Below are 23390 nucleotides of genomic sequence, written 5' to 3'. Positions count from 1 at the left end.
AAACGAGAAAAAAAAAGGGTAAAAAAGAAATTAAAAGAACATTTTAAAAAGTGAACGTATTCCATAAAAGTCATAAGAACGTCGTTTAACTATAATAGCAATTAGAAAAAAAATGTATTAATATTAATACCTTGCCGAGCTGATAAATCTTGAGGGTCGTTAAGATAAAGACCGTTCAATCCACGTCCACAAGATTTCCACCACCAACCACCCTTTAGCATAGACGCACAATTTAACGATGATCTATCGTTGTCTCTGTAAAATATTTCATAATATTGTGCAAACCATTAATTGAACTAAATGATTATTTTTTATTTCATATTAAATGTATTATAGATAATTAAAAAAAGTTATATATTAGATTATACATTATAATATATTATAATATAATTTTTATAAATTATATATTAAATTATACACTGTAATATATTATATAATATAATTATTATAAATAATTTGTATAATTATGTGTATTATAAAAATTATATATTATAATACATTACAAAAATTAGAGAGATATATATACATAGATAATTAAAATCATAAGATAAAATTATATTTAAGTATTACCTATTATAAGTCGAGAATGGACTATTGTTCGATCCATACCAAGGATCGTTCAAAGAATCACCAGCAGTACCTTCGTATCCATCGATTTCCAACTTATAATATTCACCCTCGGAATATATTTTAAAGTGCGTATACTGTGCGTATCTAAAGCGATTGAATATAATTAGAGATGAGATAAGATGAATTAGAAAAACGAAACTTTTAATTATTTTTATCGACAAAAGAAAAAAAAAAAACAGAAAAGAAAAAGAAAGATAAGGAACTTAATCACTTACACACGTACCTTTTATTTCCTTCGAAATCTTCTAATTCAACTCGGAGCATATAATCCTCGTTATTTGTTAACATGTAAATATTTTCGTTTCCTAACCAAAATTCTCGAGCTGGGTTACCAAAACCATTTTTGTAATCGGCCCAGTCTCTGTTAAAGTTTTCTCTAGGTTCACCAAAGTCGTCTCTTCTTTGTATCACCTGATTAAAAGAAGAGAGAATGAAGAGGATCATGTCGGATGTTTCCGATTGTTTCGAAATAGAAAGATAGAAAGAGAGAAAGAGAAAGAAAAAGAAAAAAATAGATAAGAAGATAGATAGAGAGAGAGAGAGAGAGAGAGGGAGAGAGGAAGAGATATAGATGTATATAGTTCTTTCTCTCTTTTTCTCTATGATATATTTATGGACGAGTTATTTGTAGTTATTATAATTATCATATTTATATTTACTGTTAAGATATTGCGTTGATATTAATCATTAATAATTATATCATTGTATGATATAATTATAGTATATATTACACATATATACTATCACATTATATCTAATATTTATAAGAATAATTAATAATATTATTGCATATATAATATATTGTGCTAATATTAATTATTAATAATTATATCATTGTCTGTTATAATTATAGTATATATTATTTATATACTATTCCATTCTATATACTATTTATAAGAATAATTAACAATATTATTATATATATAATATATTGTACTAATATCAATTATTAATAATTATATCATTGTATGATATAATTATAGTATATATTACTTATATACTATTTATAATAATAATTAATAATATATAATTCATAATATACCATAGAGAGAGAGAGAGAGAGAGATAGATAGATATATTTTTCTCTCCTTCTTTCTCTCAATGTATAAATATATTATATCACACATTTATATAGATACAAATATTGACGTAAACGGAAAGAAGTAAATAAGGAGATAAATAGAACGATAGATAGACAAAAAGAGAAAAAGAGAGAGAGAGAGAGATAGAGAAAAAGGAAGAGAAAGGTGGCTTATTCAAATCGCTATGAAATAACGTGCCAGCGATCCGAACTGAAGGAATAGTTATTGTTTGAGGAAAAAATCGACGTCTTCCTTCTCATACGTAAGAACTCGATGATCGGCGATGCGCTATTACCTGTTACGATAGGATAGGATACGATAGAATAGCATAGAATAGAATAGTCGAGATCTCTCGAGCATGAAAACTTACCGTCCAACCACCATCGGCAATTTCCTGCTCGCAGTAGACCTTGAGGAACCAATATGTGGTACCTCGTATTTGAAGATAATAGACACCGCTGTCTCTCATACCTGCATTTAGCAAGTCCACGCACGAGAAACCCTGGAAAACGTCGAAAGTTTTTGTCGATCTTATTTCGCTTTCCTTTTTTTTTTTCTTTTCTATTTTTTTTCTGTATTTTATATTTTCTAAATTTTTATTTGTCCTTTTTGTTTCCTTTTCTGTTTTTTTTTCTTTTGCTTCCTTTCGTTCGTAATTCAGAAATATTATTTAGATATCAGTAATGATTAGCGTTTCTTTAAATCATTGTATAATAATTTTTAATTTTCTGCAACGTCGTGTAATTTTAATGTCACACATTTTCATATGCGACCCGTGTATTCCTTTTTTTTTTTTTTTAAATCCTATTTAAGTTTTCTCCTACCATAAAATTTATTACCAGTTCATAAATTACGTACGTAGTATAAATTATATTACAAGTTTCACATTATATAAGTTTCTTTTTAGATATGGCAAAAAAAAAAAAAAGAAAAAATATATGGTACGTATATACATATATTTATATATATGCATATATGTATATATATATATAGGGTCGAGGTATGAAAGATTTAGGTGTTAAAATGTATTACGTCTCTTATCGATTGCAATAAATTCATTTACGTTTCATTACGTGCGAACGTATTAGAATATATCGTTAGAAAACAAATACTTTGACGTCTATTTTCTTCTCTCTTTTTCTTTACATTTATTTGAAATAAATTTATTACAAAATTTACGCTCGAATCAACGTAATATTTCTTAGACACACGCAGATGCAATTACTTATGAAAAATTATTCCTATTGTAATCGAATTAATTACCTTGATATCTTTGTAATTGATTAAGATGTCACTGGTGAAAGTTGTGTTAGCAGGACTTGGTTTATTTTTAACACTCGGGAATATGACACCACGATTTCTAGTGGTGGATCTTTGTGGTCCAGCAGAAGTTGGTGTCATGGGTGTTGTTGCCGATGATCCATTATTCGATGGATAAGACGTGGTATAAGTGAGGAACGTCGAAGAAGTCGAAGTCGACGTTTGAATCGACGGTGGAATCGTTGTTGCGCTCATAGACGACGACGACGAGATTTCCGTAACGAAGTTTTCGTTCTGCAGGTTAACATATCTTGACAGAGAAAAAAAATGTCGAACGTTTAAACGAAACGAAAAGTTTATATTTGCACGTTGTATAAAAAATTGTTCTTATTTATTTGTTTATTTATTTATTTATTTTTTCAAAAACTTTGCAGCGATCCACTTAACGGAATAAGATATGAATTTTAATATTTAATATTCGAGAATTATGATGTTAATATTAAACATTATGATCATACCAACCTTCCTGGATCATATTCGACAAGTCGATCTATCGTAGGATCCAACAAAAGTTCTGCTGGTATTTGTCGTTGAGCTAACGTCGCCACGTCATCCTCTTGTTTCTTGAGCCTACTCTCAACCCCTTCTAAATTTTCTATTATCTTATTCGTTTTCGTTCTAAGATCAGCGTGGATCTCGCTGATCGCTCTCTCCTGTCTTTGTGTTTGAGTAAGCAACTCGTCAGATTTTGGAAGAAGATCGTCCACCGAATTTTTCGTCCCGACCTATGATCACCGATCGTTATAAAAAAGATATTTTATCTTTCTTTTTCTTTTTTTTTGTTTCTTATCATTTGTAGCACGTAACAACAAAACAAAAAAAAAAAGAACGAACAAGTACTTAAGACACAAAAAAGAAGGAAGACGATTACGGAATTTTTTTTTCTTTCTCGTAATTACTATTTGTATTTTTTTTTATATATATATCTTTTTTTAATCGTTGCATTGTTTCATAATAATTTATATATTATATATATCTACGATCTTTTCGTCTTTTATCTATCTAAATAAAATGAAAATCGAGAACGAGATTCCGATTTCACTGCCAAGTCATTGGGTTTGCAGGAAGTTAATCGTTTAGTCGATCTCGACTCGTGTTAACCCTTAACGGTCTAACGCCAATCGTGTTGCTTGGCACGCGACTTATCCTAACCGAGACTCCTAGACTGGATTCCGCGTTGGGAAAACCGCATCGGAAGGTAGCATCGCGATCAATTACGTACCGTATATGTTTCTCGCGTGTAAACGAATCTATTTTCCTCCTTTCCTTTTTTCTTTCCTTTTTTTTCTATTTTCTTTTCTTTTGCATTTTCTTTTTTCTTCTGTTTCTTTCGTTCTTTCTTTACTTCCTTCTTTTTTCTTTCTTTCTTTTACGAGTCAACGATTCGTCGGAAGGAAAATGAGAAACTCTCGTACGGTTTTCTTTTCTTATCGTCTTTTTCTTTTCTTTTCTTTTCTTTCTTTTTTTTTTTTTCTAAGTAATACATTAATCTTAATGAAGTCTCTCTTCGGATTTCTTTATAATTATCTGTGTTATAGATCTAGGTTAAATTTGATGTAAGAAGAAAATTGTAGAGTAATATCACGGTAATATTCTTTTTTCTTTTTATTCATTTTTTAATGATTCTTTATTAAACTTCTCTTCATTTTCTTTTTCTTTTCTTTTTTTTTTTTTTAATTTTTAACAATTATATGTAAGTAGTTATATGTAAATTCGATTACAAACCAAAAAAGATGTGAAGTATTTTTTGTGACCATTATTGACCTTAGATAAAAGAAGAAAGAAAAAGAAAAAGAAAATGGAGAAAGACAAAAAATTGTATTACTCACCACGACGTTCCAAACTTCGTCCATCTTTTCGGAAACAGTTAGCATGGGATGCATTCTCTCGACCAAACGATCGAACTTGCTCTGTTTTGGTGGTGGCTGAGTAGTCGTAGTAGAATTTCTATGATCGTTCACAATTGCTTTGTCAACGACCGCGTCGTGTACGTCAGTCATCAAATTATAAATCGCTCCTAAATTGTCCGACACCAGGTTGATATGAAATTGAAGTTTACGATCCAACGCACCGGTAGCTTGTCTAAGATTCTCGATCTCGATCGACACGTGATTCATAACCTCGTTGCTCATCGCCTTCGTGATCTCAACGACGCTCATACTGACAGGTTTCTTTTCGCTTGCCTCGGCATTTATGTCGTCGTTTTGTAAGAAATTATTGTCGAGTTGATTCTTTAGATTTACCAGCTTGTGATCGATATCGGATACCTTCTGATCAAGAGAAATCAATTTTTCACCAAGAGACTCTGGCGATCGTTCGTCGTTGTCGTGATGGATCAGTCGTATTATCGGAACTATCGTGTTACAAATAAAAATACAATTCTGTTTTTATTTTTCTTTTCTTTTCCTTTAATATCAATTATATCGTATAATCATTTCAAAAGAATTCGTCTCGAATTTTTCGTACGATATTGCAAAATAATAAAAAAGAAATAAAGAAAAAAGAATGAATGAAAGGTCGGATTATCAATCGTGTGATCGAGTAAATTTATACGTTATCTATAATATAGATAAAAAAAAAGAAAGAAAATATATACACATATACATACTTATTAAAAAAATCTATATATTCACTTACTAACTAAAGTTAAGAAACAAAGTAATCGTTCGCCCATTTTTATACAATATTTTTTATCTTCCAAAATACATAGATTGAAACTAAAAATAGCACGATGAAATACTATGACGTATGAAATATTATCTCATTATGCTATTTTTAATTTCAATCTATCTATTCCGAATGATGAAAAATATATAAAAATGACCGAACGATTACTTTGTTTCTTAACTTTAATCAATAAACATATATATATATAATGAAATAATATACAGATACATACATATTTTTCTCTCTCTCTTAATATCTGATTACATAAAGAAAATATATAAAAGTAAACTGTACCACTTTCAGCCTCGTTATCCTCCCTCCCATTCTCAGCCGATCTCGCATGGATCTGTTCCTGCGATATCGGAGGATGTGCATTGAACAGTTTCAAATCCAATGTCCTCAGTTTAGCGATAACAGCGTCGGTTTTATCGATGTTGTCGTTAACCCTCGAGTCCAAGGCTTCGACTCGCCTCATCAGATGTTCAACAGCTTTGTCGAGATTCTCGATTCGTTGTAGCTTCGATTCAAGGGTCGAGACGATGACCTCGAAGACGTTGAAGAGATACTGTTCCCTAAGATAAAGATGAGAAATTATTTTTTCGAGAGTCAACCATGAAAAACGAGTTCTCCTTCTTTCTCTCTCTCTCTCTCTCTCTCTTTCTCTCTCTTGAAAATGAGAAAGATCATCGCAGATAATTCGTGTCTGCACCTGACTCTTTTTAAACGTCGTATAGTCGAGGAAACTTCATGGCCTTCTTTTCTTAGCAACATGTACCTACCTACCTACCTTACTTATATACATACCTATATACATACCTCTCTACCTACCTCGGTATAAAAGATTTTTGCCCGAAAGGCTCTGCTGTTGGTGCGTTACGCAAGAAAAAGGCGATCGCGGTTAGCACCGGGCGGCGTCGTTTCGTTCTCGCATTCTCTTGGGAGGAGAGAATGTGCCTCTCTCTCTCTCTCTCTCTCTCTCTTTTTCTCTTTCTCTTTCTTTCTCTTTCTTTCTGTGTTGGTTAAAAGAGGGCAGGAAAGAAGAAAAAAGAATAACTGAGGATAATAAGAAAAACCGGCGGAAGAAAATAAAGAAAGTTGACTCGAGCGAGAGAGTGACGAAATTGCTCTCTTGGAAGTATTTAGACTTAAAAGTCCTGCCATATCTTTTCGTCCTTTTCTTCGTCTCTTTTCGTCGTTATCGTTGTCGTCGTCGTCGTCGTCGTCGTCGTCGTCGTCGTCGTCGTCGTCGTCGTCGTTGTCGTCGTTACGGTCTCGTTTGTCGGGTTTCACTTCGTAGGAAATTGCAATCTCTTGATACGTTCCAAACTTTTCTTCCGTGGTTCTGGTATGTGAAAATTGAATCGTCGTTTTCGCATGTCCCCTCATCGTTCAAGTTAAATATATCTATGTACTTACTTACATTCCGTTCTACGGTTATTATCATTAATACTTTTCTTTTACCTATATATGTTAGTATGTATTTATAGATATACGTATAGGTAAATGCGTTTACTCGGATGTTGTTTAATTATTTTGAAATAATTTCGATACTTATTAGCCAAGAAAAGAAAGAGAATGGCTGGAATTAGCATACACATATATATACACATACACATATATATATGTGTGTACATATATAATGTATACATAAGTTCGTTTAAATGTCTACATAAATGTATGGTTGTCGCATGTTTTATTATTTTACGATAGTTTCGAATATTAATTGAAAAAAAAAGAAGAGAATGTCTACTTAACATATACGTATATACATAGATCGGTTAGATTGTCTACTCAAACAAATTATTATTTTATTATTCTACGATAGTTTCGATTTATAACTCGGTGAAAAAAAGAGAATGTTCCTAACTAACATATATGCATACATACACACGAACAAAAATATATATATATAAATATAACATGTAAATATATATAGATTCCTTAAAATGTCCACTCAAACGTATCGTTATATTACGTTTTATTATTTAGCGATAATTTAGATTTTTAACTGGCTATATGAGAAAAGAGAGTAGCTAACTAGCGTATACACATACATACATATATACATACATATATACATACATACATACATACATACATACATACATACATACATACACGTATATATAAACCCGTTAAAATGTCCACTCAAACGTATCGTTCTTATTAATTATTATTAGCCGCGTGTAATCTTCCTCGCTCAGTAACCGCCTTTTGCTTATGAATTGGCACCCGATAAGAATGGCTTGGCTTTCACTGAGCATACTTTCGCGAATGACTGTAAATCTATATCGATTATGATACCGTTCGAGACTAGGTCGTTAATTAGAAACGTCAATTAATTCTCGTAACAACGAGATGTATTGAAAAATCTTTTCTCGCGCTCTAAAACGTCCAATAATAATAATCGATTCGAACTGTTCATCCTTGCCTTATTTTTTTTTTCTTTTTTTTTATATCTTATCTCTCTCCTTCTCTCTCTCTCTCTCTCTCTCTCTCTCTCTCTTTCTGTCTGTCTGTCTGTCTTTCTTTCTTCCTTCCTTCAAATACATCAGAGTTTAGCCCTTCATATGATTTTTCTTAAGCGTATACACATGTAAATTGATCGAAAGTGAAATTTGGACGTCATATGAAACACACGCAGGCACACGTATACACGTACAGATCGATGTATACATGTATATACACATTTATAGTTGAGATATATTCGAATACGAGAGAACCAGTTTCTGAACCGTAGTTCGTTCCGAACCGTATCGAACATTGAACCAGTTCTGTTCTCTGTACCTTCTCGTTCGTGCTGGGAAAGGAAAAGCGGATGATAAAAAGGCGGTCTGCGGTTACGTGCATTGTGCCTCTCTTGAGAGAAGAAAAAAAGAAGAAAGAAAGGAAGAAAGAAAGAGAGAGAGAGAAAAAAAAGAAATCATCTCTGAGCCTGTCAAGACTTTTCGTATGGTTTATGTATCTCGTTCTTTGCGATGAATGAATTTCTCGATACATTTCTTGACTCTGGATCTTTGCTTTTGTGAGTTCGAAAGGATCAGTATACTAACTCATCTTTCTTTTCTTTTCTTTTCTTTTCTTTTTTTCTTCTTTTCGAACGACTCTCCGTTAATATTTTTCTTATATTTTCATATTATTTTATTTAATAATGCAAAAAGTTTATGTGTGTGTATATATATATATATATAAGAAGTAGTTTATCGTTTTTTTTGTTTTATATATTATTTTGTTTTCTATTATAAAAGAAAACTTATCTATTATAAAACAAAGAACTTATATTTCAATATATGGATACAATAAGTATAATAAGTTATATTTGAAAAACATTATTTATATACTAATATGATTATGCAAATATAGGATGGGTCAGAAATTGTTGGATGATTTTAAAAATCAATTACTATTTTTCGTAATGTTTCAAGTTAATTTTAGTCTTAAATAAAATTATTAAATTCTAGTAACTTTTGCTCCATTTTGTACTCTTGTAAATATAATTGAATTTCCTATATTATATAATAAGTTATGCTAATATGAATAATTATACAAGTAGTATAATTATATTAAAATAAGTTATACTGTAACATATTGTATAAGTATTATAAGTTCTATAGCTACTAATATAGGTAGTAATAAATATTATCAAGAGTATTATATCAGCATAAGTTATATTTTTTTCTAATATAATTATACTGCTATATAATAATAATACTACTAATATAATTATTACTAATTATTATACTGCTTGTATACTATTACTATTACTACTACTACTATTATTATTATTATTATTATTACTACTATAAGTATATTAATTTTATATAATTATATTAGAATATAAATATCTATTAATTTATTTATTCTTAAAGTCGTATTTTCTTTTTTTGCAAAAGTTTCGTATTTTTTTTAAATTATTTCAACTATTCTAATTTTTATTTACATTTCTTTATTCTTATTAATATCATCTTTCTCTCTCTCTCTCTCTCTCTCTCTCCTCTCTTCATGCATTTCGAAAGTTTGTATTATTTTTGTATGTGAGGGCTTCGTCTCTCTCGACCGAGGACGATTATTTTGAATAGGAAATCGTGTTCAACGACTCAAATTACTTTCTCAGATGTCTCTTTCGTTTCGGCACGGTTCCGACATGGCTAATCGATGGAATGAATAGCGATTAGTGTCACGGGCTCAATGACCCCTAGGAAGAGGATGAGAAAAAGAAAAAAAGAAAGAAAGAAAGAAAGAAAAAAAGAAAGAAAGATTCGTCGAGGAAAAGATGAGAAAAGGAAGAAAGTTATGCGAATGTTATTTTCAAGGTACCCTTAGGGTATAACTTGTCTTATTGACCTTTCATTATCTCCTCTCTCAATTTGGGATAAGTTATCGTTCTTATTGATTTTAGAAACTAACTTCTCGACTGGTTGAAATAATATAATAACCATTGTGCGATAAACTTAAAGTATATAATTGTGTAATTTGAATGTGCTATTGTGTTTATAGGAAATGTCAAAAGTTGTAAGTTAAATTTTAACATAATTCGATAATGATGGATATTATTAAGTTGTCCGAAAAATTCGTGCCATTTCTTCGCTCGTTATGTATATAATATATATGCATACATACACACACACACACACACGCGTCAAAACGTGTATGAGGATATTAAAAACGTATTAGTTTTGTATGTAGAGGGATTGGACGAAATAATGAATAAGCAATGTTTTCATTATTTATTCTAAATCTCTGTATATCTATCATATTCGAAGAAAATGGATTACAAAATACTTGTGTCATAAGCAAATAAAGTCATAAAGTCAAAATCAATTATTGCCAAGCATTTTTTACGTATTAAAATCTACTTTCAGAAAGGGTCCATTAAATGTGATTATTACACGTACGTTCTATACTTAAGTAATAAATACGCATGGTGTTGGATGAAATAATGAAGACAGAATATTTCTTTTATTTTGTCTAACCCGTGTACATTTAAAAATTCGTGCAAATCAATCATATTTTTATAAACTTAATTTTTATTACCATATATTTATCAATATATTAGTTTCGATATTATCACCCATTGACGATGAACAACAATCGGCACAAACTTTCGAGACAACGAAATTTAAATTTAAAGAAATTCAATCGTTTTTGGTGAAAGCGAGTATAATATCGTAATAATGATATTTACTTTTAAATCATTCTCGCTACGAGCATTCTAACTTTAAATCAAGCGAAGCATTAAGGAGAGTCTCTCTTCCTACGAACGAATCAGAAGGAATTAAAGTTATTTAACTCAAGAATTTATATACATATCTATCTATCTATCTATATCTATCTATCTATCTATCTATCTATCTACCTATCTATCTGTCTATCTCTATATACATATATAGGTATATATACTTATGTATGAAAACGTAGATATCTAATGTGTTACGAGTTGAAAAGTATTAAATCGTAGTAGGAATTTAACGAACGAAAGTGGGATAAATTATCCCAAGCATTATCGCTTATTATCCTTACAAACGGTGCAAAACGTAGAGAGAGAGAAAGAGAGAGAGAGAGAGAGAGAGAGAGAGAGAGAGAGAGAGAGAGAGAGAGAGAGAGAGAGAGAGATGGCTGAACGAAGTAAACGATCGTAGCTCGAGATACTCGTATCGCACATAGAAATACAATTCATGCAACAACTTCGTGCAATGTATTTTTCTATGTTTCTTCCTTTTTTTCTCTCTTTTCTTTTTCTTTTTTTTTCTTTCTTTTTTTTCTTCCTTTTGTTTCATTCTTGTAAATCTACGTAATTCAAACATAGGTTCTCTCATTGCTCTTGTTCAACGTACCGAGTGCATTTCGATCGATCTATCTATCTACACTTGCGAGCAATTAAAACGGATTAGAAAGATAAATGGTATATGAAAACATCGATACAAATGTTTCTCTTTATATATATATATACATGTTTTGTGTGTCTTTGTATTTCTCTCTATGTGTGCGTGTTACGTGTATACAATAATTACTCCTCGAATGAATTCGCTAGTAATTTCTTAGCTCGCTTTTCGAAAGTTATCGAAGATAAACGAAAATAAACGATCGAGTGATGGATTAGCAATGAATTCGACTTTACAAACGATGTTAGATACATCATCATTAATTCGAACTCTAGAAGACGATTAATTTTCGCGTAAACCTGACGTCCGGAGTGTCTCGCTTAAATGGATCTTTATTTTTATTTATTTATTTTTATTTTTATTTTTTATTTTCTATTTTCCTTTCTTTCCTTTTGATTTTATTTTTTACGAAATAAACGATCAAGTCGTTAAAAAAGAATTCGATGATTTTTTAAATCGTTTCTAAGCGTACAACGTAATCCTTTCGACGCGATATCGGGTACTTCGAAGGTCTGTTTATTTTCTAATGAAAAAGATTGATAGATAGATCGATAGATGGAAAGAGAGAGACAGAGAGAGGGAGAGAGAGAGAATGAGAGAGAGAGAATGAGAGAAGGGATGAGGGGAGGGCCGATGACTCGAGAACGAGTAGAAAGAGAAAAGAAAAAAAAAACAACCGTTATACATATAGTCATGCGTATACACGAAGGTTACACACGCGTAGGAGATCGTTATATAATTTCATTCATAGGTACGTCCTCGGTAGAGGGCTAGGTCACTCATTCATCTTGACATTTTCTCTTTTAATGTCAGACGAACGCTCCCCGATTCCATTCTTAGGCTTGATCCCGATCAATGAGTTCATTTATCTGTAAGGCATAAGAACTCATGTGGGTGAAGATAATAATCGTAGCAAATAATCTTTTGATTCGTTACAAGTAGATGTATATGTATAAAAAAAAAAAAGGGAAATTAAATTGAACAGAATTTCTGTGATATTTAATATCTGTGATATTTCAAAAAAGTCATTTGTATAAATGATTTAATTCGTAGAGAATGAGAATTTTTTTTTTTTTTGTTATTTATATTGGACATTATCATATTTATTGATCATGGCAAATAGTTTCATAGGAAAGAATTGTAGAAATGAAAAGAAAAAGAAGAAAAAAAAACTAATTAATTCGAATGGAATTATTTATTTAGTAGAAGACTTTAAAAAGTCATTTATATGTATGTATAAATGTTTTAATTTGCAGAGGATTGAATTATGTTTTATTTCTTTTATTTACATTCGTAACTATCATGTTTATTGATTCGTAAAATTGTAAAAAAGAGAAGAACGAAATATTGATATCTAATAAATTTCTTAACGAATAATCTTGTTTACACAGAATGAATTTTTCGTTTTATTCTTTTTTTATTTAATTTATTTTATTATTTCTACTTGTAATTGTCACGTTTATTGATCGCGTAAAAGAGTTCGATTCAAGAGAAGTATAAAACTAAAAGGAATTTAATATTTATAATTAGATTTTAACAAATAATTTATAAATATGATTTAGAGAAGACATTTGAAGAGAAATTCATTTACAATCTATTTATTTGATTTTCTTTTAGACACTTATTTATAATTGGAATTTTTATTATATTTAACTGTATAAAAAAAAAATTCAAAAAGAAACAGAGAGAGAGAGAGAGAGAAAGAGAGAGAGAGACGAAGAGATTAATATATTAAATATATTTAGTAATCGATCTTCTCGAATGGACCGTTCTTAAATTCGAGTTTCGAGTTTCGTTCGATTCATATGCATGGGGTTATCGAAAGTAGTGAAAGCTGAAGAGAATCGATTCTCTCGTAGTTTGCATCCTCACATGACACGTTCCTAACAATAAGTGTAAACATAATACGATTAAATTATGGTAATTTGAATGCTCGCAAGTATCTCGAGCGTAACAAAACCAGTGTTTCACGCCTATGGAAGAAACGTCAGACGGAGAAAGGATCATTGTTTCCGTGATTACGAATTTTCATTTTATCTACGATCTCTCTTATTTTCTAATGTTACTCGAAAGTAGAAGGTGTTAACGAACGTTGCCTCGAATCGATATTGATATACATATGTATATATGTGTATATATATGTGTGTGTGTATATGTACATGTACGTGTGTATATATATGTAATGTACGTATGTACATTCGTAAAATTTTATTACCGTCTCTTTTATTTTATTTTCTCTCTTTCTCCGACTCTTTCTATTCTCTATCTCTATCTCTTTCTTTTTATATTTTTATATTTGATAATATAATAACGAGGACAGTTTACATATCTATTTATAAAGGGACCTGTAAAAAAATGAAATGAAACGAAATTAAACGAACAATTATCTCGTTAAATCTTATTTCGATGTAGTATCTTGTTATACCGTTTCTAAAATCGTCGTCCATACCTAATGAGGCGATTTATAATTTCGGTAGTTAAAAAATGATCCGTTATACAGTTACGAAGATGAGCGATAAAAACTTTCTGCTCCGTCCACTTATTTATAGTGTGCGTGTGTGTGTATGTGTATATGCGTGCATGTGTGACATCTTTGTAGGAAAGAGAATAGCTTCGTCTTGTAGCTTTATAAGTGAAACTTATTTCTTTTTTTATTTCTTTTTTTATTCTTTTCTTTCGAGATCCTTCGAGATTGCTTTTTACAAGAGTCACACACCCAATTAGGTAACGAGTGTATGGTTCCGGAGATGAGTAGGCATGCTTTATACATGATTTATGTAAATAATGAAAAGAAAAAGAAAAAAAGAAAGAAAGATAGATAGAGAAAAAGAGAGAGAGAGAGAGAGAGTGTAAACGATGAACAGAGACGATGAGTCAGAAGTAAGTAGGAAAAAAAGAAAGAAAAAAAGAGAAAGAATGCAAATTAAGAGACATTATGCACATACAATTTCGTGAATTTCATATACATGAAACTTCTCCATGAGTGGCGCCATGCTCGAATATAATGATCAAGATCTTCTCTTTTTTTTCTCTCTTTCTCTCTTTTTCTAGAAAATATCGTCGAAACAATTTGTAAAATTTACAGTTGCTTGGTGATCTCTCTTCACTGAATTTCCACCGGTTATCGTTATGTACTCAAAAGAAGAGGAGAATTGACGAGCTGGTGGCATCGTTAAATTTGCGCAATGGATTTTTGTAGGAGGTTTTGCTCGTACTATACATATGTATATACATACATACATACATATTCATACACACACACATATGTATATATATATATATATATATATATATATATATAATATGTCTGCAATTATCCTGTTTCTTTTCACTTCAACGACAATGACGATGACGATGACGATGACTATGACGACGACGACAAAGATGACGATGATGACGATAAAGACGATAAAAAAGACGAAGAAGACGAAGACGAAGATAAAGACGAAGACGAAGACGTAGACGAAAATGACCACGACACGATGGCGAAGGCCGACACGCAACGCCATTACAAGATGATCGGTTCGCGTTGCAGCCGCTCGTTACGAGATCGAATCGGTATACTTTGCCGAAATTTTGCCCTCGGGCTAAACGAGACTGCTTTAGCCTCTCCAAATTGCAAGATTTCGCGTTTCCCTTTCGGTGTTACCAACAGTATGTCTCTATATGCATAAATATATATATCTGTACTGGCTATTATTTGTTATCTTTCAAATTTAGTATCTAATTATGATCTATTCTGAATATGATATATATATATATATATATATATATATATATATATTATATATATCAATACTAATAAATATGACATCGTTTTAATATTATCATTGTTTAATACTTTAATGGAATGTATTCGTGAAAATAATTATTTCATTTCTTTCTCATTTTTTTATTTTGTCAAATTGATTTATTCCTCTGAGCGATATTTCTATATTTGATTAATATCAGTAGTGAGAAATATTATAGAATTTTGTCGCTTTTATTATCGTTTATTATGATAATGGAATGTATTTATAAAAAGAATAATCGGCTCAATTTTTTTTTTATTTTGTGGAATTCATTTATTTCTCTGATTTAGATCTATGTATCATTAATATCAGTGGTAGAAAATATCACTGTATTTTATAATCATTTAATATGATAATATTACGCATTGAATGAAAAATAGAATATATCGATGAGAAATAATTATTTCATTTTTATTACGTTTTAATTTATCTATTTATTTTATTAAAGCTTAATCTATTTAAACATCATTGGTATATAAAGTGCGTTTAGAAAAAATAAATATTACATGCATTAATGTTACTTTTATTTCTTTTTTCTTTTCTTTCTCAAATATTATCGAAATGAGTTAATCAGTATAGATCAAGAAGCTCTTACGTTAGACTAGGTATTGCATCGTAATCACTACATTCGCTTTCTTTGATCCTGTTGATCTTCTTTGAGCATCGAAGGTACCAATTAAATTATTCGTCGATAGATTGGAGAAAATATCGTGGGTGAATTATCGAACTTATCCTAGCTGCGATTATGTAGTACGTTACTTAACCAAATGGTACAATATCTTTGACTAATATCAAATGAATAGGATAACTAAAAATTTCATGATATCTGAAACATTCGTTTATCTACCTTGAGAACGTTCAAACGATAATAAAAGGTACAAGATAAACAAGCAATAAAAAAAAGAATTGGAGGATAAAATTTAACGACGTAATTAAAAACATTCTTTTTCGAGCTTTCAATCGATCTATTAACGAATCCATTTATCGAGAAACCAGAAGTTACAAATGACTATTAATTAGTATCTACATATGTGTGTATACAAATCTATATATATGTATATATACGAGTATGTATTTAAAAAGGATCAACCGGAAGATGTAGAAAGATGTACTAAGAACTAATTCGATGTTAGAAATAGAAATAATCGTGGGATAAGTGAATATATGTATATCGTGTCGTAAGTGACATTTGAGGTAAGTGATTCGACACGATCGGTGACAGTAGTGGTATCGACGTGACGCGTATTTACGCTTCTTAAGCGTGATTTATTGCAACCTTTCGTAGACAGGAATCGTACGGGTGACTCGTAGAAAGGAACGATCGATGCTCGAGCATTATTCGACCAACGTGTTAATGCTCCGCTTTCGACTCGAAAATGTTCCACGCAACTATTAGATACTTTATCGTTCTAATACTATTTATATTAGTGTACTGTATGTGTGTGAGTATACGCGTGTATATGTATTTACGCGTGTTCGTGTATTAGTAGTACGTATGTACGTTCGTGTGCATATACGTGTTAGTTGCTCACGCTCGCGCGAGTTTGAAAAATGGAAATTCTCCTGGGCGAAAGGAAGCTCGAAAAAAATATCGCTCAAAGACCGGTTCTCGATCCAGGTCTCCCTCTCTTTGATCACTCCGGCCATTCGTTCACTGAGTTCGTTGCGCCTTATGCGAGTCCGCTGAGATCGCCGAGAGAGTATATCGATGCTCGAAGATTAGAGACAGAAAGAGAAAAAGAGAGAGAGAGAGAGAGAGAGACTTAATCGTAATTCGCCGACTTGACCTCCTCGCGATAAGAAAGGGAGAGAGAAAGAGAGAGGAATGGTGGCACGAACAATTCCAAATTGTAATATCCCTTAGCCATTTATAAGAATGAGATTAATCTTCTATTAGATCAAGTTAATATACAAAGGGATAACTCTAGCGATTTTTATTGTAATTATTATTATTATTATTGTGTAGTATTATTATTACTACTTTAATATTTTATAGTATTTCTCTCTCTCTCTCTCTCTCTCTCTCTCTCTTTCTTTCTTTCTCTTTTTAAAATAAAAATGTTACTGTTTCTAGAGTGAGATTGATCTTCTATTAGATCAAGTTAATATACAAAGGGATAACTCTCGCGATTCTTATTACAAGAAATATTTTATGCTATTTCTCTTTATCTCTCTCTCTCTCTCTCTCTCTTTCTTTTTCATTCTGTTCTTAAAATAAAAATAAATACAAATATCACTATTTCTAAATTGATATCGATCTTACAATCAGGTTAACATACAAAAGTATTGTAAGATGTTTGTCATTATTCGTTATTAGAAAGAATAAGTATACAAATGTCTCTAGAATAAGATCAATTGGAAGATAATTTTTCTTTTCCATTTTCCTTTTTTTACAACGAAAAAATAGAAAAATATTCTTACAGTGATATAATGTTGATATATAAGGGGAAACTCGATGCTTATTATCATTTTTAGTATTATTATCTAGTATTAGTATTAGGCATTATGTCGGATATATACACCACTTTGCATTTACAATTTAAATGACCCTCTCAAGCGTCACGCTATTCCATGTAGGTTTCTAAAAGTACTGCGGACGATATATATATATATATATATATATATATATATATATATATATATATATATATAAAGAAAGAGAGATATTTCCATAATCAAGGCTATTCTTGAACTTGAAATATTTCTGTTACATAAAATCTCACGTACTAAAGCTTAAATCATCATCAACGATGGAAATAGACGTGGCGATCATTAATCGTCAATTAACTTAACGAAATCTCAAGGAAAGTTGTCGCGTGTAGTGTTGTTTCCTGTCGCGGGTTGTATCAGTAGTTACGCGTTCTACCGACTTTCTAACGTTGAAAATAATGATGATAGCTCGTACTAGTATCTACTTCCATTCGTTGCGGTGCAAGAAGCGCATTCAAAGTCACGACGCTTCGTAGTAGTAAGTAACAACGTTTGCAAATAATTTCACCCGGTGGGATTATGCAAAGCGCGTCGTTAGTTCGATTCGCATTCTTTTTCTTCGTTCGTGTTTCTTTTTCTAGTTGAATATTCCTTTGAAAAATTTCACTGTTATTTACTTGTGCGTGTTACTAAATAATTTAGATATTTGGCAATAGCAATTGTTGCGTATGTTTACAATTTAATTTTCTTACAGATATTATTATCATTAAATGATGTAATACGATAAATTATCTATTAGATACATTTTCTTATTCTCTCTTTCTCTTTCTCTCTTTTTCTTTTCTTTTTCTTTTTAGTTAGATAATATCAAGATAAATCTATCGACACCGTCTCTCGAATCTCCTTTAATTAAAAACTCATTATTACGTCTGTCCTCTATACTAACGTAAGTCACGAAGTCCACGAAGTTATCGTAAATCAAATAATGCAATAGTCGAGTGTGTTAAATCGTCGTAAAGTACATTACCAGTGCCACGATTCGTTGGGGAAGGTAAGCACATACCTTTTTAAGCGTACAAAAACTACCTTCCATATCTAAACGGACACAGCACACATATGTAGCACGTCCGTTTCCCCATTTCGGAATTCTTTCGGAAATTCTTCGTGGATCTTATGCAATCGTATTGTTACATTCACAATGTTTACTATTTTCCTTGTTTCTTTCTCTCCCTTTTTTCTTTTTTTTTTTTTTTTTTTTTTTAATCATCAACGTGACAACCGTCTTTCCACTGAATTTTCACGATTCCGCGCTTTTTCATCGAATGAAATTGTCGTCCGTTTATCTAACTAACTAGTTAGCTAACATAATTTATCGCATGATTTAGGGAAAGCGAGAAAGAAGAGAGAAGTAAAAAGAAAGGAAGGGAGAAAGATATATAGATATCGATAATATTTTATATATATATATATTATACTCGATAAATTAATCGAGCGTATCGCGGCCACGCGAGTTCGTTGTTCGGTTCGGTCGATTTGTCATACGAGAAAATATATCTTTAACACATTCCATCTTGAGAATGTTCCAAGTGTTATTAAGCGATATTCTTATTTTTCGAAAGCAACAAAATTCGTTCTCGTAACATTTTCAATTCGATAGAAAAAGAGATAGGAGATTATATTCTCTAAGATTCGCAAGAAATTTGTAGCTCTATTTTATCGCCTATTAGGAAATTTCAACGTCGTCGTTTTTGGTTGGCACGAAAAATTACTTGGTCCGTTATAAATTATGTAAGGATTATGGGTGAACGTAATTTCGTTTTACACTATGTCGATATAATCGCTAATAGTTTTTTTTTCTTTTTTCTAACAATTACGAAAGTTCTGCGTCGGCGTTTGATCTACATCGACGCGTTATCGTTCGGTTTAAATATTTTCCTTGAAAAAAAAAAAAAAAATAATTTTTCTTCTCTTTTCTATTTTTTCTAAATTCTATTCATTAACATCGTATCAATCGTCTGTGCGCGTTATTAGGAACACAGGATAATTCATCTTTATATCTGTTTGAATCAATTTTAGAATATTTCTTTTCGTTTATAAATAATATTTACTATTTCAATTTGTTTAGAATAATTGTAAAATTTTACTTTTCACTTGGACGTTAATAAATCTTATATTTCCGTTTGTTCGAAATAACATTTAGAATATTTCTTTTTATCTATACGTAATAATTTTTCCTTTTCATTAGTTTCGAACGAAATGGTGGAATTTTTCTTGATGTTACTTATAAATCAGCTTAAAATATTTTTGTGAGAAAATACATGTTAACGCTTTTTTTTCCTTTTTTTTTTTTTAGATGTTAGATGAAATGTTTACAAGAACATATACGTAAATGTAGGTCAGAAGACCATTACGGTTAAACGAACGTCCGTGTCCTCTATAATCCTTTCGATCTCTCGTTTTGTTTCTATTTTTCTGCGTTTGCTTGCTGCGAATAATTCGCGAGGCCGACTTTATAGTAACTCCGGTTAGCTTTCGATCGAGTATCACGAACGCCGACGCAACTAGCCGCGACGTATATTATCTCTGTCGTCTCTATCGGGACGGAGAAAGAGGAAGGAAACCATTATCGAGTGAAAATATTAGAAAACGCTTTCCTTTGCGGTCGTAATACGTTGGAAGCGTACGATTGGTGGCCGGTTTGCTATCGATCTTCGTCGAACTTGTGATCGAGTTGTGATCGATCGATCGATCGATCGACGAATCGAAATATGTGGTTTCTTCTTTTTTTTTTTTTATAGATATCTCACGTAAGAAACTAATTTTCGTTGAGAAAGTGAATCTAAAAAATTTCAATGCGTTATGTTATGTTAATTAAAAAAAAAAAATTATAAAATAGGAGATAAAAATGTACAACATTTAACGGAGTATAAAAATAAAAAGAGAGAGAGAGAGAGAAGAAAAAAGAGAAAAGAAAAATTTGAAAAATGTCTATAACGATTATCTAACTTTGAACTCTTGAGTATTTGTCTTTGTATCTGATCGATCTAGCCTTCCGGTATATAACGTTTCCAAATGGATATCACGTTAACCATCGGTATTTACTCTTATACTTTATATGATCGATCGATCGCAAAGGAATCCGTATAATTGCTAATTCGGGTATAGGTATGCCTTTAAAGACACGAAAGAAAAGGATTGGACCAAACTTAGGACTCGATTTATTGGGTAAAACAGCTTTAGCTGCGAATTGGATCAGATTCCTTCTTTTTAAAGTAACTCGCGTGCCTATGTCTGCTTGATCTGCATGAGAAATTTTCCCACCTTCTCTCTTATCCTTGTATTTACACGCTCACGAAAATATTTCGACTACGACGATTAGGAATGTAACAAAGTACAGGGTGGACCAAAAGTTTCTACTCGTGATAATTGAAAATCAATTATCTCTACATTTTTTTGAAACTTTTTAGACTAATTCCTTCTTTTTTTTTTATAATTTGAATCGTAAGATTAAAAACTTAGAGACTTTTGATACACCTAGAAAATTTTGATTAACTCTGATAGATACGTTCTGATTCTCTCTCTCTCTCTCTCTCTCTCTCTCTCTCTGTCTCTCTCTCTCAACTTGTCAACTCGATACTTAAACGTTTTAGTCGAGATCATCGTCATCTCGGCACGGTCCATTTTCTACAATAAAAAATGAACTTTGCTTTCGAAAGCGAAATGAATGAGGACGATCCACGATAACTTGTAGGTTTCTACGCAAAACCAGTCTTTTACTCGATGGATAAACCGCGACTCGGGGACGCGCTTTCACCTTTTTCAAACTCAAAATTAGCTCAGGGATATAATATATTTCCTATAAATGAAATATTACTTCCGTAAAGTTTATAGGATGTTAATGGAACGCTTTTATTAATACGTGATACCTAATGTATTTCGCCGATTCACGTAATATTAAGAAACATTTTTTTTTCTTTTTTCTTTTTTTACATCATACATATACTTTATCCAAATATACACAGTGCGTGCGTATGTTTTATTTTTGTATTTACAAGGAACGTAATGATAGTGCAATTTGCGAAGGTCATAGTAGGAATCGAAAAGATACGAACGAAAGAAAGGAGTCACATGGGACACGGTCCTTTTATCAGACATATAATTTATCTGAGTAAATCGAAAGATGGCTCGTTCTGGATACGTCGTTAGATGAGAATTATAAACGAAGTATAAAACAATGAGAGAAACGTATTAAGGTCGGTCTCGATCATTACTTCTTCGTTTCTACAATTTGACGATAAACTTGAAGGTGGGAGAGGTGGAAAGAGGAATATGAAGAAAAAAAAAAGAAGAAGAAAAAGAAAAAAAAACTGACAAGGAGATAATTAATTTTCTCTTTGAGTGATTTATTACATTAAATCGATTCGAATTTATTGATATTATTATTATCATTATTATTATTATTTCTATTATTATTAATTCTTTTTGTTTTTATTATTATTATCATTATCATCATTATTATTATTATTATAAGCGAAGGAAACGAAAATTGCATCGAGTTCTTACAAATCGAGGGCACACGCTCCTTTCTAACAGACTCTTATAAGCAACATGCGTTGCTGTTACTGTTGCTGTTTCTGTTGGATGGTTATCGTCGAATCTTGCGTCAGAGATAAATAGCAATTACGTTGGTATCTCGTGTCAGGTTTCACGTCTTACAATATGATTTGTATGAACGCATCGTTTAAGTAAAGTTCATTCCTTTCGACGTTGTTGTATGAAATCATAGAAACGAATGTTCTTCAAAAATTTGGACGTTTTTTTAATTTTCTCGTCGACTTTTCCATCGACTCTCTTTCTCTCTCTCTCTCTCTCCCTCTCTCTTACCCACAGACAATCACACATACGTATATATATACAAATCGAAAATATCATCTATATAAAGAAAGATAGATATTATATAATCGTGTAATTGTCATATAAATAAAACACGGGATACATACGTATGCGTATAATAAGATTTGTAGCCGATCAAAGTAAGCGGATCGACGTGACATGTGCCGTGTGCGGCGGCACATGCGAGGTCGTGCCTCGAAGAAATCGATGTAAAAAGCGAAGGGAGAAGGCGAACTCGAGGACGAAGGGAAGTAGACACACACGAAGTCGTTTTGCGCGTTGCACCCGCGCGTGCACTTTCACCAATCGGGCACCTCACCGATATTCGTATATACATTCTCTCTGTATCGTTTCTATTTGCCATGTATCGCTCTCTCTCTCTCTCTCTCTCTCTCTTTACCTTTCTCTCTTTCTCTCTCTTTCTCTCTGTTTGCGAGGGCAAAGCACTATTAACCATGTCGTTTAGAAGCTTTCGTACATATAATCGAATTGTGCTGTTGTATACGTAATGAAATTTTCAACGATTCTAATCTCTGAGGAAACATGACTTTTAATACTATTACCTCTTTAGATACACCGTTCTAAGTATCGTACTGATTACAAAAAGAAAAGAAAAGAAAAGAAGAGAAAAAAAACAGAGAAATGATCGAACGTGTCACGCAGTCTTACGTTGCGATTTATCGAAGGACGAAGAC

At 31.4% G+C, this 23390-nt stretch overlaps 2 protein-coding genes across 3 annotated transcripts in view; one reads left to right on the top strand and one right to left on the bottom strand.

Moving 5' to 3' along the window:
- Positions 1-23390, top strand: part of LOC127061490 (uncharacterized) — a 48838-nt gene that overhangs the window by 2216 nt on the left and 23232 nt on the right. The window lies entirely within an intron of this gene.
- LOC127061488 (angiopoietin-2) overlaps positions 1-23390 on the bottom strand; it is a 34030-nt gene that overhangs the window by 1152 nt on the left and 9488 nt on the right. For both annotated transcript variants that reach the window (XM_050988415.1, XM_050988416.1), the window contains 8 exons: positions 5994-6271; positions 4862-5385; positions 3495-3757; positions 2976-3282; positions 2083-2214; positions 854-1041; positions 571-714; positions 131-255 (listed from right to left, as the gene is read on the bottom strand). In XM_050988415.1, the coding sequence (XP_050844372.1) occupies positions 131-255; positions 571-714; positions 854-1041; positions 2083-2214; positions 2976-3282; positions 3495-3757; positions 4862-5385; positions 5994-6271 (1961 nt within the window). The remainder of the gene's footprint in view (positions 1-130; positions 256-570; positions 715-853; positions 1042-2082; positions 2215-2975; positions 3283-3494; positions 3758-4861; positions 5386-5993; positions 6272-23390) is intronic.

The sequence above is a fragment of the Vespula vulgaris genome, chromosome 2 (assembly GCF_905475345.1).
Source record: "Vespula vulgaris chromosome 2, iyVesVulg1.1, whole genome shotgun sequence".
NCBI lineage: Eukaryota > Metazoa > Arthropoda > Insecta > Hymenoptera > Vespidae > Vespula > Vespula vulgaris.
The sequence above is the reverse complement of the archived record's forward strand: the minus strand, read 5'-3'. Positions and strand labels throughout refer to the sequence as shown.